This window comes from Nycticebus coucang, chromosome 6 (assembly GCF_027406575.1).
Source record: "Nycticebus coucang isolate mNycCou1 chromosome 6, mNycCou1.pri, whole genome shotgun sequence".
In the NCBI taxonomy this organism is placed as follows: domain Eukaryota; kingdom Metazoa; phylum Chordata; class Mammalia; order Primates; family Lorisidae; genus Nycticebus; species Nycticebus coucang.
In genome coordinates this window covers 117,952,631-117,979,095 of record NC_069785.1, presented here as the reverse complement: position 1 = coordinate 117,979,095, position 26,465 = coordinate 117,952,631, and the positions used below count along the sequence as shown (strand labels likewise).

General features: G+C 50.0%; 1 protein-coding gene and 1 long non-coding RNA gene across 3 annotated transcripts in view; one reads left to right on the top strand and one right to left on the bottom strand.

Moving 5' to 3' along the window:
* Positions 1-11,299: 11,299 nt before the first annotated feature.
* NCAM1 (neural cell adhesion molecule 1) overlaps positions 11,300-26,465 on the bottom strand; it is a 310,242-nt gene continuing 295,076 nt past the window's right edge. The window contains exons 17-20 of the mRNA XM_053593163.1: positions 18,226-18,433; positions 17,097-17,213; positions 15,275-16,099; positions 11,300-13,851 (exon numbers count right to left, since the gene is read on the bottom strand). Of these exons, the coding sequence (XP_053449138.1) occupies positions 13,731-13,851; positions 15,275-16,099; positions 17,097-17,213; positions 18,226-18,433 (1,271 nt within the window). The 3' untranslated portion in view covers positions 11,300-13,730. The remainder of the gene's footprint in view (positions 13,852-15,274; positions 16,100-17,096; positions 17,214-18,225; positions 18,434-26,465) is intronic.
* On the top strand, positions 18,302-25,413 carry LOC128587227 (uncharacterized). Of its 2 annotated transcripts, none has more exons than XR_008380551.1 (3): positions 18,302-18,417; positions 18,625-18,701; positions 19,043-25,413. It is a non-coding gene; the product is annotated as an uncharacterized LOC128587227 (long non-coding RNA). The 2 variants fall into 2 exon arrangements; XR_008380550.1 differs by having other exon boundaries at positions 18,362-18,492; positions 18,591-18,701.

The following is a 26,465-nucleotide window of genomic DNA, read 5'->3' as shown; positions in this document are numbered from 1 at the left end:
GGCCGGCGCCCTACCCCTTTGAGCCACAGGCGCCACCCTGACTTTCTCTTTTGGGGCAGGAAATGGAGGAGGGGGTGGTTGGTCGTAGCAGTTGGAAGGTCAAGTTTTGGGTGCAGAGGTGGCACTGCAGGGGAACACGGTCAGTGGTGGCTTTCTCATAAGACCAGCTGTGCAGCACTTTCGTGAGTGCTGCCTTTGGAAGCTTGGCCTCCCACAGTTCTGTGAGTCATCCAATATCCATATTATCATAAACTCCTTGCTCTGTTTAGTCAGCCAGAATCTGCTCTGGATGCGTGCAGCTAAGTACCCTGACTAATATAAACAGTAATGCTGGTGTGTCGTATGCAAAGTACTGGGCCTCTTTACATTTCAAATAATTCTATGAGATAGGAATCCTCATTTTATAGAAGTACTTTGACCTTGGTTGCACACCTTGGAAATACCAGGGCCTAGATTCTACCACAAGATATGTTGCTCTTTGGAACCTGTGATCTTTCCTGAGTGCTGAGCCCTGAGTTCTATCAGGGTGGGGACATGGTCCATCACATCCACCATGGCACCCCCATTGCCCAGCACAGTGCTAGACACCATGTGTGCTTGATAGATATTTGACCTTAATAAATACTGACCTAATAAGTGAGTGCAAATGCCACGTTCTCTTGGAGTGTGTTGGGCTTCAGTCCGCACTGGAGGCATGCAGGGTTTGTCTTTGGAAAGTCTCCCCTGTCTCAGCATCCCCTATCTCTGTGCATTCTGACTTTTGCTACACACTGTCTAAAACCAAGTTCATGGTCTATCTTCAACGGCATTGACAATTTGCTCTCTCTATATTCAGTGGTTGTTGCTATGAAAGAAATGTAGAAATTGAACCAGGTTATCTGTGCACCAATGCACCTGTCTCCTCTCTCCATGTCTGAAGAGTGGCTGCCCAGCCTCTCCTTAAGGACACCGACTGTGCACTTTTAAGCTCACTGCAGTTGATAGACTGGTCTTCCTTTGGTGTGTATAAAACAAGTTTGCCTGTAACATGGGTTCTATGTGGGCTTTCAGGAATGTTACATATCAAGTCTGCCCCCTTCTCTAAGTGATAGTCCTTCCATCACGTGAAGACAGCCCTTTGAAGCCTGCATTCTGCCCCCACCGCCCTCCTGCCCTTCAGAACTTCTTCCCCTAGTGAAACATACCCAGCTCTTCCCCTGATGCTCCTCAACGTGGCACTGAGTCCTCACCCTCCAGTGGTTCTGCCTGGTCAGGCCCCTTGGCTTCCCCTTGGACCAGGGCAGACTGGTGGCTAACAATTCTTTGCTGTGGATACTGGTTGAAATCTTGGTTCTGCTTCTTTCTGGCTCTGCTTCAACAACATTGGGTAAGTAACCAAACCTCTCTGTGCAGCAGTTTCCTCATCTATAAAATCGTATCTACCTCACAATTTTTCTAGGGACTAAGTGAGTAAATATTTGTGGAGCACTTAGAACAGTGCCAGAGGAAGTGTTATAGAAGTGTTAAATACAAATAAAGTGTCAACTTCAATATCACAAGTGCTTTTGAGTGTCTACACCACATCGCCTCTCAGATTGTGTGTATGGCCTATTTAAACCCCATGTCCTTTTTTCCTGTTTAAAATATGCCCTGCCACTGAGCCCCTTCCTGTTGGTGTGGTCTTTGGGGGTTGGTTTTCAGAGCCCAAGAGGGAGTTCACATCTGTCCCTCTGACCAGCACCCTCTCAGCTGCTGTTTCCTCCCACAGCTGAGGCTGAGTGCCTTTGGGAGGCCACCTCCGCCTTCCGCCATGTGTGCTGAGCCTGGGGAGGTGCCTTGCTGACATCCAGACACGTGGCTGTGTCTACAGCATTTCCCTGTCCACATGGGTCCAGAGCGCCTCCTGAAGAAGTGTTTCCCTGGGCCTTAGCGGAATGGTGCTGGTACCTGAGGCCAGGCGCCCAGCTGCCCACCTGCGTTCCACATGTGGCTAAGGACCAGCTGCAATGGATTCTCTCTGTCCCGGACCTGCAGCACCAGGCCGCGTGTGTCTGGGTTCCAGGAATGAGCAGTTGAAGTGGTGCCTCAGGCAGTGCAGAAGGCTGGTGAGGGGGATGGAGTGGCACGGCTGGTTCTCATCTGGCCTGTGCTGTTGCCGTTGCTGCTGTTGCCACACAGGCTCGTACCTTGTCTCCGAGGAACTGCTTGCTTTCTTACTTCAGAGGTAGGATGCACAGGATAGCAGGGCTTGTGGGCTAGAAATGGAGGCCCGCTCAGGAAGATTCCTCACCCGCCGGCCTGAGAGATCTCGAGGTTTTGTCCCCTACACTCACTGCCTCCTCTCTAGTGTGCTGTGGAGGACTGTCATCACGGGAGCTACCCCAAGCAGACAGGACCTATGGGTTGTCTTGTTTTGATTGACAGCTCATCTGCTCAGGAACACAAAACAGCACAGTACTATCTGTCCCCTGGTCACCAACACCAGGCCTGGGGACCAAAGACCCTTCCCAGATCCCACTCTGCCTCCAGTTGTCCGTTCCCAGCCTCCAATCCAAGGGTTTGCCCTCTTAGAGAGAAGGCTCTGAAGGAGGAGGTCTGCAGGGGCTTCGCATGGCCACCAGATAACCACCACTTTGAGATGGACACAGGTAGACCCATTAGCAATGTTCCTGCCTTTCCAGGTTCCCCAAACTCAAGTCTTCCCAGCTCTGCCTCCATCACTGAGGTGCTGCTCACTGACTGGACATTGTCACCAGCCTGGCAAGGAGGAGGGTGGTGACCCATAACCAGGAGCTGGGCAGGCAGAGCAGAGTCCTCTCTGGTCACATGTGAGCCTTGTGACTGACCCTCCCCTGCCCTTGCTGTGGACTTCCGCCAGGGTCCTGGGCAGTGGGCACTGCTGTGAGTGTAGACCCCGTCTGCACGCACGCGCGCGCGCGCACACACACACACACACACACAGAGACGTGAACACGGCTAGGTGACCACGGCTGGTGTGCAGGTATAATACCTTCACTCCTGCATTCTTACACTTAGTCATGTACAAGGCTGACAAAATCAAGTCCCTGTTTTGTTCCAGGTGTTGGGTAAGATGCTGGGATAAAGTAGTGATTAAGACAGACGCAGAACTTGCCCAGGAGAAGTTCAGAGGTCAGTGAGCAAGACAAACAATTAGGGTGCAGTCTTAGGCTTTAACCACACAGTGCGTTTTTTGTTGTTGTTTTGAGACAGAGTCTCACTATGTTGCCGTTGGTAGAGGGTCGTGCATTGCAGCTCACGGGAACCTCAAACTCCTGGGCTTAAGCAATTCTCTTGCCTCAGCGTCCCAAGTAGCTGGGACTACAGGTGCCTGCCACAATGCCCAGCCTTTTTTTTTTTTTGCAGTTGTCATTGTTGTTTAACTGGCCAGGGCCAGGTTTGAACCCATCACCCTCAGTGTATGTGGCTGGCGCCATAACCACTGTGCTACGGGCACGGAGCCACACACAGTGTGTTAAAAATATTTTATAGACTGTGTTGTGTGGACACCAGCCTCAGTACTATAGTAGAATCTCAGAGACCCTCTCTTCGAGGTGGGGGTACTGAAGATTTCTGGGTGGGGGACTAGGGTGACAGCAGCTCCTTACAGCACTGAGGACGTATTTCAATAACTCAAACCAGCAAGTGCCAGCTGCACGCTGGCCCTGGACAGAATGCAGAACAGCAGGAGGCAGCCTGGCCCAGGCGGTGGGAACGGCTCACCTGAGCAAAAGACATTCAAACTGAGCCTGAGGATGGAGAAATCCCGGATTTGTGTGGGCATCTGGCAGGGGCCAGAGAGAGTTCCAGAGAAAGCAGGAATGGCTGCTCCGGGGTGCGGGGACACAGAAGAAGGGTAGAGCATGGTGTAGCTCGGGAAGTGACATCTTTTCACAGTTTCTGGCAGTTGGGGTGTGAATGGAGAACAGTGTGAGGGAAGCTTGGGTAGGTAATTTGGGGTCTTATCAGCAACATTAAGAGGGTTGAGGATGAGACCCTAACGAGATGGATCCTAGAACCTCACAGAATGGCAGATTGAGGAGACATTAAGTTCAGTATTAGAAAAAAAATTGATTCATGTTCTTTGACAATCTTGGCCACTTCACAAACTGGAAGGGAAGGGCAGGGCCCTAAGTACTTGGAACAAGCTCCCCCTTGCTTTTAGGACTCTGCCTCAATGCCAGCGCCTCTGAGCTCTCCCCTGACTGCCCCACATGGCCAGGCAGCTCCTCGTGAGCCTCCACACCTCACGGGCGCATCTCACTTTGCAGCACAAGTTATGACTGACTCATTTTATGTATTTATTTAGAATCTAAGCTCTCTGAAGGTGGGTCTTTGTTTACATTTGAAAGGATATTGAATGAATGAAGAAAGACCCCTTGAAATAGAAGACAAAGGCCAGGGCTCCAGAAAAGCGATCGGCTTTAGACAGGGGAGATGCTGCCTGCATGAGAGGAGTGAAGGAGGAAGGGACGACAGGAGGGTAGATTTGATGCTGGGACCTGCAGGTGTCCTTTTGGGACAGCGTCTCCTTTCCCTTAGAAGAAGGAAGCGAGACCCCTAACTGAGATGAAAGGGGTGGTGGAGGGAGGAATTGGCTTGAGGAAAGTGAAGATATTTTTATAGAGGAGCATATGAGTGCGTTGCTAAGAAATGCCGCTGGGACCACCAGGCAGTGCGGACAGCCTGGTTGAGAGCCACCAAGGTGCCTGGTTATGTGGTTTTTCTTGAACAGCACCCAGGTGATCAGGTGTAAGTAAAGAGATGGAAGCCACATGATCTTCCAGGGCTAGAGTTCTACAAGACAGGCGCAACTTGAGAATGTCGAGGCAGGGAGTGCCTGGAATCAGTGAGGTGTGGTTGACATGTGGGAGCAGGAAACTGAAGGTGGGAATGTGGGAGGTAAAGAGAGAATGTAGCCAGCAGGGAAAAATCTGGACAAAACAGGGATGGATGACAGTAGCTGGGCGAGTGAGTCTGATGACCCCTGGGAGCTGTGGAGGGCATGGAATCCATAGTGGGCGCCAAGAGAAGGGCTAGAAATGTCAATGGAGGTGAGGAGGTGACGCCAAGGGGCCTGTGTTGGAGGGGCTGTCTACATAACGGACCGAAGTCACCAAGAGTCATGGCGGACCCTGAGAGAGGGGGACTAATGGTTTTCACAAAAAAGTGCACAGTCAGGAAGCCACACATGGTGCTGGCAGCTTCAAGGACCAGGGGATGAGGGAATGAATCTGGAAGTGACAATCAAGAGCAAGCATGACCCACCATCTCTGGCCCTAGGACACGCAGGGGTGCAGGATAGGCAGCAGCCTCCAGGAGTAAGTGTCCCTACGGGAGAATCAAGTAAGGGTGACAGACACTCACTGATGGGGAAGATGAAAGCACAGGGAGGTTTGCTGATCATCTTAATGGAAATTCCAGAGCCTAGAAGAAGAATTTAGGGGGCAGGAGAGATATGGAAGTGGACACCCTCCACCCCCAGTCTTCCATCCTTCAGGATCTCTCTTAATTATCACACGGCTGCATCTAATAGGCTAGGCAGCTACATTCTCACCTTTCCTTTCCTTCTTTAGCATTATTTCAGAAAAGTCAGCCCGGCAAGGAGATGGCAAAGAGCAACAGACCCCAATGCTTATTTTTGCACACAAGCTGCTCCATGACACCTGCCCTAGCACACAGGTGCACGCTGTCATGCCACAGAGATTCCGGAATATTCATTGAACCAAGCAAGAGCTTAGTGTAAAGTACTGGGCCATGTGCTGCCTTGCCTTGGAGAATAAGTCATTTCATGAAGGGTGCACAAAGTGCTCGCCCAGTCTCCCTAGGAATCTCTGCTGCCCTCACTACTGGCCTCACTCCCCACATCATCATCCTTCCCCTCTCAACACCACGCGGCCCCTTTTCTAAGAGGCCCCATGTTCAGCTGGCCACCTCTGACTTGTCTCCTGACTGAGCTGACAGCAGATATGGGCTCTCACAAAGATGTGCTGGGACACGTGTGGCCTCACGCCCTCCTGGGTCTCGGCGGTCAGATGGCGTGTCTTTGCTCCTTTTCCCCAACCGAGCCTGGACCTGGGAACTGAGCTGTGCTCAGGACACTCTACTCATTAAAGTTACTGTAAGAAGTGCACTCTCCTTCAAAGGGGTTTGACAATTCCAGGCACTGAAGCAAAATGAGAAAGAATTTGTGTAAGCTCGAGGAGGATGGAGAAAACCTGGATCATTTTAGGACCCATTAGTAGTTCAGCAAGGCAGGGGCAGAGGCACAAGTTGGAGGATTTCAGGGATTGAGGCTGGGGCATTTAAGCAAGACGTCGAGGTGGGCGGCATCAGCCTTGTTAAGGAGTTTGTGTTTTCTCCTGAGGGTAGCTGGGAGCCATTGAAGATCTCATTGGGAGGAGGAAGAGGTGGCGTGATGAGATTCCCAGTCTTCACAGGCCATTCTGTCCAGAGTGAGGCCGGTGGACTGGAGGCCACCTGACAAAATCTGCTGAGGCCTCTCTCATTATCTAGCTTCTAGCTCAGCTTATGCGATTTTACCGTGGAGGGACCTGAGGGGGCCTTACTTTCACTGGCTGGGCTGGAATGACTCTGATCACTCAGGGGCATCCTCCTCTGCCTGCTCCAATATCATGAGGGATGAAGCTGGGTTCTTCCTACCAGGCAGTCCTCACCTTTCGGTGACCCCACTGGGTGTTTTCTGACATCTGGGAGGAAGAGGGCCTGGGTGCTTGGGTAGCAATGGGGGACACTCACTAGAGTGGAAGTGCGTGTGCAAACACCCAGGGTGACAGGGATTCCAGGACATCTCTTCCCACCTACAAGTCAAAGCTGTCTCTAGGCTCCAGAGCCTACTCACACCCGCCAGCCTGCAGGACAGGTGGACACCGGAGGAGGGGGCCACTGTGGAAAATAGGCACTGAGTCTTGTCCCCTAAGATGAGGCTGCAAGTGGGGTAGCTGAATTTCAGACGATTCTCCTTGAGCTAGAGCTGCCTGTGCATTTTCCTTTCTGTGTCCTGTTCCTAGTTCTCTTCTCTCCTTAATCTAGATTCATTCCTTCACCGAGTCCCAGGGGCTGAAATACAAGCCATATGCTGACCGCTCCTACCTGTGGCTCCAGTCTGGACCTCCCAGACAGCGGCCTGCTCGCAGCCTCCGCTCAGGTGTTCACAGGTATCTCAGACTCCTAGTGTCCAGAGTCAAATGTTGCATCACCCAAATCTGCTTCTTTTTCCTTCCTTTAGAAAGTAAATAACTACTCCCCTAAATGTTTAAATCAGTGTTTTTCAACCTTTTTTAAATTTCACCGTGCACTTGAACCTATACTTAAACTTCTGTGGCACACTTAAATTATGTTTATAAAAAAAAAAGAGAGTAACAACCAGAATATATTTACTGTGGTTTGAATTTCTTTTGAAAATCATTTCATTAATGATCTTTAAAAATTTTTGCAGCTCATCGAAGACCCTCTCACAGTACACTGGTGTGCTGCAGCCCCCAGGTTGAAAACCTCTGGTTTAGGTCTAAGTCTAGAAACCATCCTTGATGCCGCCTCTCTCAAAGCCCCAGTCTAATCCATTATCAATCTTGGCTTTACCTTCAATATATATCCAGAAACTGGCCACTGCCCAGCCTCCCAGTGGACCTGGTTTGCTCTGAGCAGGCCACCTCGTGCCCTTTGGATCACTCCCTCCTAACTGGTACCTCACTTCCTCTCTTGCTCGCCAGTGGCCTGTTGTAGACTCCGCAGCCATGGTGCTCATTAAAAAACTCAGGTCATGTCAGGCTTCTGCTCAAATTTCTCTTGGCTTTTCATCTCAGCTGAAGAAAAAAATAAAGACCCTATGTGATCCGGTTCATGGAAACCTCTGACTCATCGCCTGCCCCTCTACTCTCCACTCCCCTCTACCTCGTCCTCTTCCTCAAGGGCAACAACCAGGTCTCACCTCAGGACCTTTGCATATACCTTCCTCTCTGCCTGAGCTACCTTCCCTCAGATATTTGCATCGTTCAGTCCCTCACATCTTTCAGGTCACAGCACAAATGTCACCTTTTTAGGGAGGACTACTGACTGCCCTGTATAATACCACTTAACCTCCTTACCTGGATTCATTGTTATCCATAGCACTTACTGTTCCCTGATTTAAATGCAATAAAGTAAAATGCTGTGGTAACAAATCCCAAATCTCAGTAGCTTATAATATAAAGACCTAGCCAGCAAGGTGCTAGAGCCACCTTGTACTAGCTCCGGAGAACCAATTGTTAAGTTTTCAGGAAATTTGTTTTACACATAGCCATTATTCATAGTTACAATATATAAAGTCACAACTAACTAAATTATATTTTAAAAGGCAATCATCATGGTGCATCACTTCTAATTTAACATTTTACTATTACATTAACAATTATTATTTCTACGTACTACTATCACCTCTGCATTTGTGGTTATTTCTGTCTGTCGTATCTGTGTCGGGGACACACAGTGCTTTATGGTCATTTACTGCTGTGTGTTTTCTACCTAAGGCCTCATCTGGTGACGCCATATTGAAATGAGCCACATTGAGAGTATTTACACATCGCTGAAATCAGTAAATGCTACAAATCAGGGTTTGATTTATTTTTTCTTTAGTGCTTGTCTAGACTTATGAAAGTAATGGGAAAAATATTTTATGATGCAGATTAAACTTAAAAGTGTGCCGTGTCTGCAGCTGTTACACTGTGAACAGCAGAAAAAAAATTGAGGCCGTATTCTTTTAGTATTCAAAAACTTATGCTCGATTCAACAAAGAAGTTGCTCACACCGTAAATGAATGAGTGAAGTTCTGACCGTATGTCTTCATTGTTTCGTCTTATTCACATAACTGCACGTATCAACCAACATTCCGGTTGGAATACTCGTTTGCGAACTGGAACTATAAGCTGATGATGGATACAAGACTTCAGCAAAAATGAACCTAAGTGTTCTGTATCAGTTGGAGATAAGTGCAATTTCAATATAGGGTACTGTATATTTTATTATTTGTAAATTGCATCCTTTAAGTCAGCGAAGTTTATAATAAATACACACACACACAAACACACACGAACGTTGCCTTTCCTCCTGCCTTGGAGAGCTGGCTGTTAAACGCTGGCCGGCTCACCACTGGTTTTCTCCCTCACGCACACTGTGTGTCCACTGGGGCCATCGGGTCACATTCCTCGCTCTGGGCCCTGGTAGTGGCTCTTCCACCATCTGAATCACTGCTGATTGCCACATTGAAGGCTCTGCCTGGGACACACATCACTTCTGCTCATGTTCCCTTGACAGAAGCTGGTCACACGGCCATGCCTCCCTAGACGTGTGCAGAGAAGTGCAATCCTACCACGTGCCTGGGAAGAGCACAAGGGAAACCGGGAAACGCCTGCTCAGCATATTAGCTGTTTATGTGGTGACTGTCTGGCCCACTCCCCTATTTAAATGTAACCTCCACAAGGGAGTCAGATGTCTTGTTCGCTGCTATACCCCCAGCACCTTTGTTGTAATAGGTACTGAAAGACTCTGAGAGGAAACTGAAGGGAGAAAACTCTGGACGCAGCTTCCCTAGATCAAAGGAGACGGTCATCACTTCACGTTTTCTCCAAATCTTGATAAGCAATGTGCTTTTGCCTGTCTTCCCACCTCCCTCCACACGCAGCTGGAAATCCGTGGCCAAGGAAATCACAGCATGCATGAGGCTCTGTGTCCTTACTGTGGGCATGTGAGCCCCGGGGCCACCGAATTAGGAAGGCATCACCCTCCTGGTTGTTGCACAGGCAGGGTAGGCCTGAGAGTGGCCTCTCCTTGTTTTGGGTCCCAGGATTACCTTAGCTGTGGCCTGTGCCAGGTGTCCTCCACGAGCCCCCCACAGGCAGCTTCACAGATAATCCCAACTCTAGCAGCTGCTTCTTCCAGACATAAGCCCACATCAGCATATGCAAGAGGACTCTGAGCTGAGTTTTCTTCATTCTTTGTCTAACTCAGACTCTGTGATAAATTCCACGGGTCGAATGACGGCTCCAAATGCTGAGAGGTAGGGCTAAGGGATGGAAGGAAGCATTGGGTATTGTAGGGTAAGCCTCGTGATCTTATTGTCGACATTGTGGAACTAGGTGTTGGCTGTCATTGGCTGTATGGATTTGGTGGCATGACACACCTAGGTTGCCTAACTCCCTGTTCCATTCATGGAGTACCCACTATGTGCCAGGAAAGTGCCACACTAGGGCTTCACGGACATGTGTCTTTCATCAGCCTGCAACTCAGCTCGACTCGGTATTTCCTATCTGTCAGAAGGGGAAACTGAGTCTCAGGGAGATGAAGTGACCCTTCCAAAGTCAATCTGCAACTCAGCTCGACTCACTTGGTATTTCCTATCTGTCAGAAGGGGACTCTGAGTCTCAGGGAGATGAAGTGACCCTTCCAAGGTCAATCAGGAGCTGGCAGGACTAGGATTTGAGTGAAATCTTTCTGAATCTGATGTCTGACCCTTCTATACTAGGACTCCTCCATCAACCCGTGAGGGGAAAATAAATAGAAACCATCCTTTAGGCAACATGAAATGAAGACATAGGACTTAACTAACCTAGGTCACAAGATAAGAAAAAAAATACCCCAGCCGTGTCCATGTTTGAGTCACGTAATAGACTCACTGAATAGCAATAAATCCCAGTTTGACCATCAGAGTTTTTTTTTTTTTTGATTTTTATTGAACACAAGTATTCTGACAGAATGCAAAGTCAAAATTCTCAGTTAGTACTCAGTATTTACACCAGTGAGAATGGAAACAAAGGTGGTATTGATGTTTCACTTGGTAAAAAGTTTTATAACAAGAGAGAAGGCCCCCAAAGTACAGAATGCTGGGTAGGGATGTTAATGGAGGTTTGAAACCACCATCCGGACAGACAGGCTAGAGTGAGAACCTGGGACTTGGAAGGCTCCATAGAAAAGTGTGAAAATAGAGTTCCACTTCAGAAGCTGCACTATGTACACCACGGCCCGTCAGGGTCGGGAGGCCCGGCGTGCGGCACCTGCGTGCCCCTCTAGCAGAACTTGGCCGTGCTGGTCTTTATGTGAATACATATGTATGCCACATACACATATAGACACATCGACACTGAAAACTGGTGGAATTGATCCCTCCTTCCAAAAATTAAAAAAGGAAGATCATAAGCTTTTATCTCTTAACATAAAAGATAGACCATTTTGAAAATAAAATGACTCCCTCTTTGATTTTTGAGAAAGTATCGTGGATTTTTTTTTTTTTTTTTTTTGTTATTTTTTAAAAAGGAAAACTCATGCATGCGGAGACAAACCTCTGTGTCAAGGGAGAGAGGCAGACCGAGGTGGGCAGAGTCTTGAGTTCCAGCTAACAGTGGAGCCAGGGTTCTGGGGGTTCAGCTGCCCTGGGCCAGCATGTCCGAGGGCTGACTATACCTCTGTCTCTTCCTAACCATCAGAACCAAAATCAGTTTGCCTAACCACAGCCACTTGGAAGGTACTGCACAGTCGATGAGCTATGGCACGGGCTTGGCCTGGTTGGTCAAAGCCATCAACATCCTAAGGATGAGGAACCGGTGCCACTGAACCATTTTGTGACCGGAAGAGCCCGCCCCTCACCGCCGGGCCTTCCCTGTCTCTCACGTTCTGCTGTGTTCTCTAAGATCTGTCTTCCTGTTGCCTTTTCCTGAGGGCCTGCGCATTAGAAATGCAAATCTGCACAGGTCCTGGAATCAAAGGGGCCAGGGCTGTGTATTCTGGAATCCTCCATTTCCATCCCCAGGAGCTGAGAAAATGCAAAATAACCCCACATTTAGCAAATGACAAGACCATTATGTTTCACAGTTTGAAATTATAATCTAGCATCGCCACTGATCAGACTGCAGAAGTGTCAGAACATTGGGAAGTGTGGCCCACAGAATGGACTCGGGGCAGTCTTGCCACCCTAACCTCTTTGCTGCTTTGTACCTTAGGAAAGGAACGCGTGCCGGAGTACCGATTTCTGCTTGCTTAGCGTCATCTTCATCATCATAAGCATTTGTATTTCTTTATTTAAAGGCTTCGATTCCTTTTAAGAGTTATTTTTGTTTCCTGAATATTCTTCTGAACTATCTGCTATACCTTCCACAACCAAACTATGCTGAAGTTTTATTTCAATACTATGACAAAAACACGTTTCACACTAAAATATTCACGCATCCACAGTGCACAAGCTTGCAGTTCTAAAGTAGAATGAGAAAAAAAAGCAAAATTTCTATACAAAGGGCTGGCTTTTCCCTTCTCCCCCCTCCCATCCCCCTTAAAAGTTTCTGTATTTTTTTTCCCCCACTTGGTTTCCAATCCAGGAAAGTTGTGTTATGACTCCAGACAGGTTGCTTTTTTTTTTTTTCTTTTGTTTCTATAAATGCTGCCTAAGTGAACAGAAGGCCGATGTAACTTTACTTCAACAGATTTCCAAAAAAAGACACTAATTCCCTGAAGCACACATGGTCTTCCGCTCAAATCTAGATTCTGGGCTCAAAAGGAAATGGGATGTATATGTTTTATTTGGCTTTCTACACAAAAGGGGATGTTTGGGGTAAAAATGTGTGATCACCAAGACCAGCCCCAACTATACAATCTTCTCTGCTTCATTCAACAAAGCCTAAGGAGTCCTTCAGAAGGAAGCGGGTGAGAATGCCTTTTTCACACATGCAGGCAGGTGGCGGCTAATGGGAAAGTGGTCTAACCCCCAAAGGAACAACAACAGAAAAAGAACCAAAAATCTAAAGCAAAACCATTGCAGAACGAGATGGATTTTCACCGGAGCTGGAAGCAGGCAAAAACCATAGATCACAATGGGGGAAGAGCCACTGTAAACAGTTTGCAACACTGTCCTGCGCTAAAGCAAGCCCGGGATGATCCTACCTACCTCCAGGCGGTATTTGTTACGTGTATTCAAAACCAAAAAGGCAGCTGTTTCACACCGACATTTCAACACAACTGAAGTCAAACATTTGTCAAATTGTAAACACTGAAAACAAAGTTGGCAGAAAGCAAAAAGAAAAAAAAAAAAAGAGAAAAAAAGAAGTCTGAATACTGCAAATTGAGATCTACCCCCAGAAGCTGCAATTTGGCATTCTTCCTACAAAGCAAGTCTACGTGGGAACTGAATTCAGCTAGAAAGGGTGGCACACTTTGCATACTGAACAAATACAAAGTGAACAGAAATTATAACTTATTTATGAGGTTTTACAGAGTTCGAACTCGACTGAAAGTATAAAAATAAACTGTGGACTTTGTTCACTCGGTCTGTCTTAGTGCCTGAAACTGTACTTCTCTGAAACTGGTCTGTGCCAATTGGGTAACACCAAGTGTGGTCTTCCTGAACCTAGATCTTTTTTTTTCTTTTTTCTTTTCGAGCTTCCTAGATTCTTAATTCAGGGTCCTTTTGTTTGAGTTTTAAATGGTTTCAGGGAACGGAGTGTCCTAGTTTGGCTGTGGGTTTAACCTTTTTGTCTCATTTTCTTACAAGTGAGTGCGCAACAGAGGAACCCTTTCTATAAACCTACAAAAAGGGGATCCCATGTTTATCTGTTTATTTTTTTTTTTTTAAAGGCAAAAGACGCTAGAAGAATGAGATGTGTGTGTGTGTGTGTCCGTGTGATACTGGAAATGCTCTGGTGAAGCTGTTGTGTCACTTTTTGCTTTGATCTTTGCTAGGTTCCCGTCACCCGTCACGCTTTGCTCTCATTCTCCTTTGTCTGTGTGGCGTCGTTGGGGACCGTCTTGACTTCGGCTGGCGCTGGCTTCGTCTCTGTCTCCTGGCACTCCGACTTTGCTTCTGCAGGGCCTTTCCTGTGGAGAATCAGGGAAACAGCACCACTGAGACCATGGTCTGCAGACAAGTCACCCCTTGAACCAGGCCCTGGAGGGAGGTAGGGCCCACAGCTCTGGTCTCCAACCTTGGGTGCATGTCACAATCACCCGGGAGCTCCAAAAATCTCCCAAACCTGGGCCATGTTCCCAGAAATCCTGGTTTAATTGGTCTGGACGTGGTGACATCTACAGGTACTTGAGTGATTCTACTGTATAGCTAGAGTTCAGAAGCCCTGAGTCGGAGCAAATCCTTTCCTGTTCCAGCCCTAAATCAACAGCTGGGGCTCTGCTTTTACCTGGAGTGTTGGAAGGGGGTAGCAGAAGCAGCCTCCTCCTCCCCCTGACCGGCCACTGTGGCAGCAGTGGGGAAGAAGCACTTTGGGCTGGGCTTCCAGGATGATTCAGGAGCCCTTCTGGGAGTGGTCAGCTCATGCCTGTCCCTCCCTCACCCTGAGCTCTATGTTTCAAAGTGTTGCCCTTATGCCTTGGCTGGGTAAGGAGAGAGACTCTGTTGCTGAGGCAGCTTTCCCTGGGGGTCTGGGGAGGGGCTGGAGTGGGCCTGCATGCTGGGTGGGAGTGGAGGGCAGTTGTGTAGGCAGGATATCAGAATCCTTTTGCCTCCCGATGTTGAGATTCAGGGCTCCCTATGAGAACCCCTTGTGGCTCTTGGCGGCAGCCCAGAAGCATATCTGAAGGGCACCCCCAGAAGCCTCTATAAAAACCAGGGTCTGATGCTTCCTTCAGTAGTCCCAGAAGAGAGTTGGGTGTGAGGCTGCTTGGGGCTGGTGGAGAGCCCAGCTTCCACTGCGGTGGGTGCCACTTCACTTTGGCATCGTACTTCAGAAACCTGAAAGGTTAAGGACTTTCCCTCCAACTTACAGACCTCCCAGCCATCCAGTGCTCAGGAGCCCTCATCTTCCCAGGTACTCTAAGGGGAGGGTGGCCATTTCAACCAGCATGTGGTGGGGCCTCAGGGCCTGCCTCTTTCCTCCCTACATAGTGGTGCCTTCCAGGGGGGACTCGGGCTGGCACTGGATAGCTGCCGACTGGGGCCCTAAGGTGGCTGATAAGGGCACCTTAGCCTCTTTCACTGGCTTCCCAGGTTATCCTCACCAATGGCCCAACTGCAAGGGCTCCCCCAGGGAAAGCAGAAGCTGCTGCTAGGATGATAAGGACAAATTATAATTAACATGGCCTAATTAATGAGCAGACGGCTGCTCGCTGGGGCCCGGCTGCCTGTCCCCTGCTCTCTCTGCCTCACCCCACCCCTTGGTTGAGTTGGCAGTTGCCTCAGAGAAGCCCTGGATGAGGCTGAAGACACAGCTAACAAGGAGGACACAGCACAGCGCAAACGCACACCACGGGACACAACGTGACGACAGTAGACACAGAGAGGCCGTACTCGGTCTTTGCTGGCGCAGGCGAGACAGAGCTGTCTGCAGTGGAAGGAGCAAGCTCAGGGGCTTGTCCACTGGCCCCAGCGGCGGGAGCAGGAGAGCCCAGGGCTGCAAAAACATCCTTTGCAAGGTCAATATCTGGGGTCTTGAAGTTCCCTTCGTCCATTTTAAAGTCCTCGCCCTGGGAAGGGTTTGTGGCGCTGGCAGAGGCAGCCTCGCTCTTCGGGCTAGCGAGGGCTGTGGCTGCCTCGGCAGGGCTCTTCGTGGTGCCAGGCTGGGTGGGCTCCGGGTCTGGGCCTTTCGTGCTGGGAGCCTCCTGCTTGGCCTGGGGGGCTTCTGTGGCAGTGGCAGGGGCAGCCGCCGCTGCTGCTAGGGGACTGGCTGCCCCGGTCGGGGTGGGGACTGGCATGGGGGCCGGCTTGCTGGCCGGAGGGGCCTTGGAGGGCTCCCCTGCACTCGTGGGGGCACTTGGGCTGAGGACAGCCCCCTGGTTAGCCAGGACACTAGAAGACAAATTGCTAGTGGCAGGGGCTGAGGTTGGGGTGTCGCTCAGATCAACAAGGGGAGCAACCTTGGGGGCTGACGCTGGGGCAGGGGAGGAGGCAGACACCCCAGGCCCCTTGGAAGGGGTGGCGTGGCCAGCGGGCACAGAGTTTGATTCAGGTGTGGCTGTGGCTGGTGGGGCAATACTGGAGGTCAGGGTGGTGGTCTCACTGGTGGGGCTGTTCTGAGCAGTGGCAAAGGTTTCGGTGATAGTGTCAGAGTTAGTGGTGACGGTGGTGACAGAAGGCAGCATGTCCTCGACAGTGGCTGTGGTGTCGGCAGGCAGCCTGTGGGGAGGACAGGAAGTAGAAGAGAATAGACAATGAAGCTGAGACGTGACAGAGAAGCAGGGGAGAAGGGCTGAAGCCAAGGAGAGGCAGTAGGTAGGCATGCAGTCAGGCACAGGCACGGACACAGGCCCACAGAGAGACAAGGACGCTGAGAGGAAGCACGTGCCCAGGTGGGCAGAGGACACAGGAGACGACAGAGAACATGGCGGTCTCGAAAGTGACCTGCTCGCCCTTCCTCCTGCTGACGTTCCTCTAGCTCTCTGTGCAGGGCTCCCTTCCCCTACAGAACAGTCTGGGGCTTTCTCATCCCTGCCCTGGGCCTTGACTAAAGGGCAGGCTGGCTGTTCAGTTTAGTGCCCACCTGCTCTGAGCTTCTTTGCTCCTAGAGGAACTGGGCCCAGCCTACCCCACAGCAGTCTCCAGGGCAGTGATGGGAGAAATCAGGAAAGATGAATTCTCAGAATGGCTCCTGAGAGCTGTGGGTTCTTCCAGCCACAGATTTTATGGTCCCGTGAAGCTCCATTCCCTCCAGCCAGGCTGCAGTTACAACCATGGCTGGTCAGGGGCTTTGTGGGTTCCCAAAGTTTCTGAGCAGAGAAGGACCAGGGAACCTTACCAGTTCCCCAACTTCTCTCATCCTTTTAGGAAGAAAACAGAAAACTCTAGAATTCCAAGAAATCCTAAACAGAATTAGCTAAGCCTCATTCAGTGAGGTCTTGCCCTCTTAAGCCATTTCCAGAATATGTGTGTAATGTGAGAACAGGGTGGGATTCCCATTCACATCCTTTAAGTGCACCCATGGCCACCCCAGATAGAACCCAGAAAGCCTTCTCTCTAAGGAGAGTGGGTCAGGCATTTCTTAGCCAAATGGGTCTTCTGGCCATGGGCTCTGGAATCCGGGAGCTGTGGATGAGAGGATGGAAGGTGGGGGTGGGGTGGTGAGGTAGGCGTGGGGGTCTGTACTGAGGAGGGGCCACCCCTCCCGCCCGCGTACTCAGGCTCTGTCAGTGGCGTGGTCTCGTTGGGCTCTGTGTGTTTCCCTCCATCATGGTTCGGGGTCCGCTCCTCCTCGGTCCGAACCTCCACGATAGGCTCCTTGGACTCGTCTTTCCTGTGGAGAGAGTCCTGCTGGTTAATCCCAGAGTAGCTGTGGAAAGAGACTCCCTGCCTGGGCCTGGTCCAAGGCTGGCAGTGTGGGCAGCCAGAGCCATCAGATTCAAGCATCTGAATCTCCGCCTAACTCTTACCAGCTGTGTGATCTTGAGCATCTGATTTAAATCACCCTTGCCTTAGTTTCTCACTTATAAAATGGGGCAAATAACAGCATAACCCCAATCTAGTTATTATGAGAATTAAATGAGCATGCTTAGCACAGAGTCTAGCGCAGATAATTGCTCATATACACATACATACACATGTTGTAAGTATTGCACATGTAAGCACGTGCACACGTATGTTTATACAGGGCCTGGCATGTGATGATGCTAAGCAAACTGATTTCTTCGCTCCATCCCTTTTTGACTCACTCCATCTCAGACCCTCCAGTGACAGTTTCAAATGCTCCCGCTAACTGGCTCTGAATCCATTGCTCCACAGATGCTGCTGGAAGAGATAACAGCTGGATCCTTAGCTCTTGTGAGGACAAGACTTTCTACCTGTTTTGTTTCCTGTTGTACCTAAGGGCCTAGGAATGGGGCCCTGCCCATAGTAGCTGCTTGATAAACATTTGCTGATAACGTATGAATGAATGAATGAATGAATGGAAGCACAGGCAGTGTGTCCCTTGAATGGTGGCCTCTCCCTTGCAGCGCCCCTCCAGGCTGAGCTCTGACAACTCCCCTCACTTTGAGCAATGAGGGGTTCTTCACACTTTGGTGAGTTCCTACTATGCTAGATTTGGGGCTGGGCCCAATAGTCTATTTTTCAAACATGTAACCCCCAACGTTCTCAACAACCATGCTTTTAGAAACTTTTCTCTCATGTTCTTTTTCCTATCAAGGTTCCAAGTGGGGAAAGTGAAGCTGAAGGAAATGTCACTGCAGGCACCAGCTGATGGCCCACAGTGGTGACCCTGGGCAGGGGCAGAGCCCAGACCTCGGCAGGGTGGGCGCGTGTGCACTCACGAGAAAGCAGCTTTGCCCTCCTCCATGTCCTTGCCCTTGGCTCCGGGCCCAGCCTTCCCGCACAGGTTGACAGCAATGCACATCAACAGGCCACACTTGTTCAGGAAGTAGCAGGTGATGTCCACGACCACCAGGAGCAGGACGAAGATGACGATGAGGATGCCCACAATGGCCCCAGTGCTCAGGCCTGAGGTTGGACTGCCATTGGCTTGAGGGGAAGAGACACAATTGGTGGTTAACAGACTAAGATGTGAGACCCTAGACCCAGTTGAGTGGCAGCCCCTGAGTGTGGGTGGGACCCATGAGACACAGTCATGGCATTTCTGTCCAGAGTGACACCTTCCTCGGGCCCTTCTATGCCCCAGTGTGGAGGCATCAAGGTCTCTGCCTACCTTCCAGAGAGAGACGACAGCTTCATCTCATACACCTGGGGATGGGGGCTGCAACTCTCAGACTCCCTCCCCGTTGGCCTCCCGGTAAGTCCTGGAAGCAGGCCACCCCCACTAGTCAGTGTCTATAGATGCTGGGTAATGAGCTAGAGGGCACTGCTGTGTTTCCCAGGATCAAGGCACAGGCTTTGCAGAGCAGATAGGCTGTGGTCACTGTTTCAGATGGAGCTGAGGCCCCTGGAACAGTCAGGGACAGGGTCTCGAGGGGGTGGCCAAGAGCTCTTAGGGCTTTCTCCAAGATCGTGGGGACATCAGACACAAAGGATGCCCAATTCTCTCTTTTCTCCCTCCTCTAAGGAATGACCCCAAAGGGGCCTGACACTGGATCACTTTGGGTTCATAGTTTACCCTTCTTTGCGGCTCTCCAGGGAGACGAATGAAACCCACATGACCCTGGAGACATAGAGGCCTCCCCAGGCCCAGTGGACAAGATAAGAGGTCTGGGAATACTCACCATCTGAGAGCCCGGGCATGCCTGGGTCAGGCTTCAGGAGGACCAGCAGACACACCCAGAGACGCATACCCACCAGGCAGGCACGTTCACAGCAGGACACGCCCACACGGACAGACACACGCTTTTGCATTCAGCATCTCCAAGCACCTTGGTTCTGGCTGGGCTCACTCTGTAGGACTCAGAGTGTCTTTCTCTCTGGGGGCCTATCTACAATCCCACAAGGACATGGGTTGTTGATGGTGTCACAGAAAGACCCTGGCTCAGTTCCCCGGGGCCCAGGAGCTCACTGCATGCTCACGATCTACATTAGTTGCCCGGTCTCAATCTGTCAACTCCCTAGTGGTTCCCACCAGTGTGTGGAGGAGGAGTGGTCACAATACTGGAAGCTCTACATGGAGCTCTGTCTATAGGTCAGTGTGGGAACAATGACACTGGACTGAAATACAGGCACTACCAATGGTGGGCAGGGACCTGATTTTAGGACTGGCAGCCCTGCCTCCCCACCAGACCTTGTCTGAAGCCTGCTGTGCTCTCAAGGCCCACTAAGGTCACCCGGATCTGTGGTTCAGCCCCAGCTCATCTCACTAGACTTTACTGAGTGCCCCATCAGATAATGGAATAAATGTGTAACCCAGGACAACCAGGACCATAGGTGGGTCACACATTCTTCGTTTTTCACGTAGCCTGTTTGGGGTGGTGGTGGGGTGACCCCTCTGTTTGCCCCAGGGATCTCTGCCAAGGCACTATCGTCCCATTCCACTGGCCCTTATTTCAAACTTGAGTTCGGGATATGGGTTACCGACCCAGCACACCAGAAATCCCCCACCTATTCCTTAGCACACTAGGCACAGCCGGGCCTGAGCAGGAGACTCCCCAGCTCATGTGTACTTTGGGCCCTTTGGGACTCTGGCCTTCTCCCCAGCCTTCCCTCCTCAGGTGCTCTGGATGGTCCCTTCCAACCCTGCACTGAAGACCCTCATCCATTCCCCATAATGGCCTGAGACTGGCAGCCCAGAGAGGGCTGTGTGCCCAGATGACAGAGGGCACAGATGACTGATGTCTGGGTTGTGGCCTCTGGATCTCACTGTCAGCTAAAATGGTTCATCTTGTTAGCAGCCCTAACACAGAGGCACTTCTGGTGGGTCTCATGAGCACAAAACCATCCTTGCACTTGTCCACGGTCCTCACACATTCCACCCGCAAGGAAAACAAAGAGACGCAGGCCTTCCTGATCTGCTTCCCTGAAGAGGGAGGAGACTTTGGCCTTCGGTTTTCTCTCCATTTCATGACAGTGGGCTTGAGGACACTGAGGCCTCCTGACGCCAGCACCGACAGGTGTGAAGCACCCACTTCCTGAAGGAGGGGCAGAAAGCATTTCTCCTTTTTTTTTGGTGGTGGGATATGTCTGTATTTTTGGACTCAATGGCATTAATCTTACATTCTGAGGTTTATGTGTAAAGAGGGTTTTGTGGAACTAATTATACATCTAAAGAGGAACAATAAACAACTGCAAAGCCTCTCTGTGTCCAGGAGGGGACAGCAGGTAGAGCATCTTCTGCCTTGGGCTCATCAGCTCCAGCGGAGGGCCGCACAGGTTCTGAGCACACTCATGGAGGCCCAGGAGGGCAAGAAAGATCTGAAATCCAGCAAGCACCGGAGGTAGCGCAGTTCCATCTCCTGTCTCCTGACCTCAGGGGCCCTACATGTGCTGTGGACTCTGCCCACTCCTCTGACTGGCGCAACTCACGGCACCAACCAAACTGCCTTCCTTCTGCCTGTGGAATACACAGCCATTCTGCCCCAGGGCCTCGCCCTGATTCTCTGCAGGAAAACACTCCCTCCTGAGTGCTCCCTGGGTGGCTCTTTGTCATCTGTAGGCCTCAGTCCTGACGTCACCTTGTCACTGTGGCCTCCCCAATCTCTTATCTAGTGAGCTGCCTCTCTGCAGTGCCTGCCTCGTTACCATGTTCATCCTTCTCACCGTTATCTGCCACTTTACATTCACTTACATGCTCATGATCTGGCCTCCAGAACATCCTGGCTGGTACCCTGCGTCTCTTAACATCTCTCCAGCACCAAGGACAACCCTGACTCACAGAAAAATATCCAAAGAATCTCTGTCACACAAATAGATGAGTGTATAGCTTAGAGATGAGAACACTGGCGCCTGTGGCTCAAAGGAGTAGGGCACCAAACCCATATGCCAGAGGTGGTGGGTTCAAACTCAGCCCCAGCCAAAACAAACAAACAAACAAAAAAACAACTGAAAATAAATAAATAAATAAATAAAAAAATACAGTGACCACCTAAAGGACTGTAGTCAACATGTGGAGGTGGTCAACAGAAGGAGCTAGGCCTACTGTACTGATACATACATGTGGGTGCATATCCGGTCTATGAAAATTAGGTCAACTTAAGGAGATGGTCGGTATAGACAGGTGGTCAACTCTGGAGGTTCTACTGTATTTAAAAGTGTGTCCTGAGAAGGAAGCAGGAGTCTTAGTCTGTACAGCACCAGCATGGAGAAATTACAGGGCTGGGACAGGTTTTAGTGCCCTGTGAGAAAGGACTAACAGAGCTATTCAAACATAATGTGGGCTGCCCGGTTGGTAGGTGGACTCCCTGTTGCTGGCAACCTTGGCACAGAGGCTGGACACTCCCTTAGCAGGGATGCTGTAATTCTCTGATGAGGTCCCTACACTCAGTAGGAGCTTGCGTAGAAGATAGCTTCAAGTCCCGTTCAACCACAAGAGCCTGACCTTCCACGGTACCTGACACAGGGTACAGATTCCCTAATGCCATTTTTCTCCACAGTGTGGACTGAGGACCATTTCCTGGAACACGAAGATGCTTAATGGGTCCCATCTTTAGTCATTAATCCTTGTGATTTTATTTTCACGTGAAAAATAAGCATCTTTTAACTCAGTGCATCTTCATCTGCACTGGAATTCCTGAGGTGTTTCGTGAAACATTGAGAACCAGGCGCTCCCAGTTCTATGGAATTTGAATCTCTGAGGTTGAGGTTCAGGAGTCAGGATTTGAACAAGCACCCCAGATATTTGTATGAGGACTGCTGTTCCCAGGTCTTCCCTCCCTTGCATTACAAGGAGAAATGGCTGACACTATAACCTCACTGCCCAAGGATAAGGTGTGCCATCTGGCCCAGTAACCATGACAAAAAGAACTTGACCTAATGTATTGGATGGAAGGCGAGAAAGCAGAGACCATCCCCCCTAAGGAAAAGGGGCCACAACGTCCTCCACTACTAACAGCTAGATGCCCGAAGCAAGTGAGGTCTCCTCAAGCTCAAGGGAGAATGCTTATATATGTTTATACAAAATGAGGCTGGAAAGAAGGAACAGGTTGGGGCCAGACAAAAGGGCTTTAAAAGCAAGCCCTATTGGTGGATGCTATAGAATTACTTAGTCCAGGAAAGCTAGAAGGATGAGAGCTATTTCCTGCGTCTAACGTAACATTTTACCAAAGAAAAATTAAAAAACAGAAAACATCTGGGGGTCCTTTCTGTGCCACGATCTTTCCCCAACCACCCTTGACTAACTCACCCGTGCACCTTGCATGCAAAGAAGGCTTCCTGGGAGCAGCTCCTCCATAACCTCCGAGGCCAGAGCTTCCCTGAACATTGAGATTATGAAGCTGGGGTTGTCCATCTTCTGTGGTTCCTGGCTTGGGAAGGGATGCCCCCAAAGAGGAAACCAGCTTGCTCCAAGAATGAGACCCACATATGCCCACTTTCTCTTGTACCATACATTGGGAACATGTGTCTGGCATTTGACAGACGGCTGGATGGGCCTCAGTCCTTGGGTCACAAGACCTAGGTAGAGCAGACATACTCTCCCCACCCCAACTCTCCACTAGGACTGTCAACTCTCAGAGCTGGGGTTTTGGTTCAACTCATAACCCCCCTGACACATCTGCTTGCTCCTTCCTGGAATCAGCTAGACAGACGGCTGGTCTCAGGGGCTTGCAAAAAGTATGTGAGTAAGAGTGATCACAGACAGAATAGGGTTTGCCGAAGAGAATGTTCTCTCCATTCCAAGCTCACTGTGTGCAGCCTCACTTAGGGAGAGTCAAGTTGCTGTGCAATCGAGTGACCCTGCCACAGAGCCATGTGGCTCCACCCCCATCGTGACCACCTCCCCACTTCTGCAAAGGCACCTTCCCCTCCCGCTGCCTGCTGGGGACTCCCAGGTGGTGATGACCCACAAAAGCTCTTCGCTGACAAGAACACACTGCTCCTCATTAGGAAGAAAAAACATTTCCTTTGGTAAGAACTCGATTTGTCAGGCTGTGAATTTAAGGTAATAAGTTATCCAGGTACTTGTGAGGTGGTTTTTGATACTTCATGGGTCACAACTATCAAATAAAATCCAACACGCTAGTGAGTTCACATGAATTGTTATTTCCTTTAATAATGCAAAGATGTAAACTCCGTAAAGGCCTCGCTGATTACCTATACAACAGTGTTAGCGTTCTTATTAGTAGAAAGACGTGATCCAAACCTGCTGTATAAATATTTCAAAAATGAGCAGAGGAGCCCCGAGGCATGTGGCGGGCGTGGGCAGCACTAATACAGGGCTCAGGGTGAGGCGGGACGGCTGGGCAAGGTGGGCACTCTCACTCCTGCAGCCTTCGCTGGGCACGCAGGCTCCCGGGCCGTGGGGGTGCACTAATGCTGCCTCCAGGGGGACACACTTCCCTCCAGAGGAGAGATGGGTCTGTGGGACTGTCCAAATGTGCCCATTCAGGTGGCCCCAAAGTGTTTCAGCTGAGGCCTGCTTAGCCTTGGGACATGCTGAGGGGACAAGGCCATATCAGTCCTCTCAAACTCGAGACCAGATCTCCAAAATGTCCCTTCAGAAACACTGACACTGTCCCTCTCGTGTGGGTGGGCCTGGGATGAGGGGAGACAGACTTGTGAGCTGAGCCCTCCTAGGGTGAACCCATGTGGCTTTTGCCCAAGGCTACTACAGGTGGAGAGGCCTCTCTTCGCCCTCCTCACAGCTCGCCCTGACCGACCTTTGATCGCTATGCCCAACCGGGAGGCCCCATGTCCCCAACCCTGTTTTGCCCTGTGCCTCAGAGCCACGCCTGCCCCGCCGCTCTGGTGTGGGGTGAGCGCAGTGATGCTGGAGGAGAGTCTGTGGCGGGGTGAGAGGCACTGGCCTGCCTGAACCACTGGGCAGTGTGAAGCCCCTGGTGTCTGCACGGGACCTCTAACTGAGCGCTGGGGACACTGGTGGGCACCAACACAGTGGCTTCGCCCCTCAGACCACTGCAGGGGGTCATGCAGATTCCCAAAGGGGGAATGTTAAATCTTTAAACAATAAAAAAAAAAAAAAAAAGTGGAAAAAAATACATGAAGAAACCAAAAAGAACAAAATTAAACCTGTGGAGACGCTCAGAGATGAGATGGGTAGAATGATATGTGACCACAATGGAGGGAGGGGGTCTTTATTCAGCGGAAGGCCCATCCCCAAGCACACACACGGATGTTACGGAGCAGGACTCGGCCCTGGGTCTGCATGTGGGCCCTTAAACAAACACACCCACTTCCTCTCCTGGGTGAGCTTCCTAGCAGCAGAGAGGAGAAGTTGGCTTTTCACGAGAATTTTTAAAATGTCACTGAATTACAGTGACCGGTAGGAGGGCCAAGCATTTAGAACGTCCTGTTTGGTTGACTCAGTCCTAATTTATTGAGTCTCCTGGACTGGGCAGCCTGAGAATGACCTGCCCCTCTCCTTCCACTGTGCCACCCACATCCAGGGAAGGTAGGGGACTTGTGCAGCTTCCAACCCGCCCCGTGGATTGATGCTCACAGTGATTACCTGGGTTGGACCACGACCCCCAAGACCCAGAGGCTCTGTGCTGATCTGTGACAAGCTCCCTGAAGCAGGGAATCACCCCAACTGGGAGACACACACCTTTCAAAGCTGGCGTGAATTGGCACTTCACAGCTTGGCCGTGTCCACAGAGACAGCAGAAGGTGCTGGTCATGATACCAGGACCAAAGTGTCTCCCTGAACATGCATCAGTCCCGGGAAATATCCAACAAATTCAACTTTTTTCCAATGCGTGGGTAGCAGTGTGACTTAATTTGCCTATCATGTCAGCCAGACACTCAGGTGAACCATTGTGGTCTGGCTCTCTTAACAGGGGGCACTTAAATGTTCAAATGCAAGCAAAGCCATCTACTTATTGAAAGGTGGAGGAGGAGCACAGAGTTAGAATGGGGGGGGCACATGGCGATTTTAATAATCTGATGCAAGCTTGAGAAGATACTTAGAATTCTCCTCCGCTACGTCATTTTTACGTATGAACCAAAAATTGCCACAAGTAGCAGATAAGCAGAAACCTCTCTGTAAACCTAGCATAATGCTTTTTAAAAAATAGTATTTAAAGAAAGATCTTTTAAATCCTTTTTACTGCTATGAAAAAAGGGGGCAAATTCCTTATGAAGTGGCATAGAAGTATTCTGCGAGTGGTTGGATGTCTGGAGGTAAAGCTTTTTCCAATTGCAAAACCTTCCTTTTTCACACAGAATCCTCACTTGGTGGCTGTGGCCATGGTGGTCCTGACAGGTTCTTCCAAAGGGGGCATTGATACTTTTCATAGGAACTTGGCTTTGAAGGAAATTTAATTTTTGTGTTCAAGTTCCTAACAGAGCAAAAGTAGAGTCACTGCGGGGAAAAGCAAAGAGACAAAGGTGTAGGATGCAGAATTGCCTCCCAAAGTTGCTGCAGGTGTCAAGCAATGCATCCCCAGAGGGAATGTGGTTGTTTAAAAAACAAATGTGGCAGTGGGGATGTCCCAGTGACGTCCAAGGTGACAAGTGTGACGACAGACACAGGAAGGGGAGGGGGGAGAAGGAAAGAGAAGGTAGAGACAGAAACAGAGAAAAAAATAGATAAAAAGAAAAAAAAATTAGGTCACCTATTAAAATGCAGAATCAAAGGTTAATTCAACTTAGTAAATTAAATCGACAAAGGTTAGGGGAGATTTCAGTGCAGTTTCAATACCATAAGGCCAGTTCAGAAGCTCAGCAATGCCAGAAGCAGCACAGCGGGGTTAATTTGGGGGTTAAGGGTCAGCGAGCAAATGAAATTAAAGTGAGAGAGCAGAAGCCTCCACAGTAAAGTATAAGAGTTTGATTAGGAGAGTGTTACCTTTCACTAAGGTGAAGCCTCTTAAGACAAAGTCAGCAAATGCATGGTCTCCTAGTGGGGTGGTGGCAGAGATGCGCTGGATTGCCACGCTGTGAGCAGCAAACCAAGTGCAGGAATTGGGGGCAGCCTTGTCTGTGTTGATGAAGACTTCTC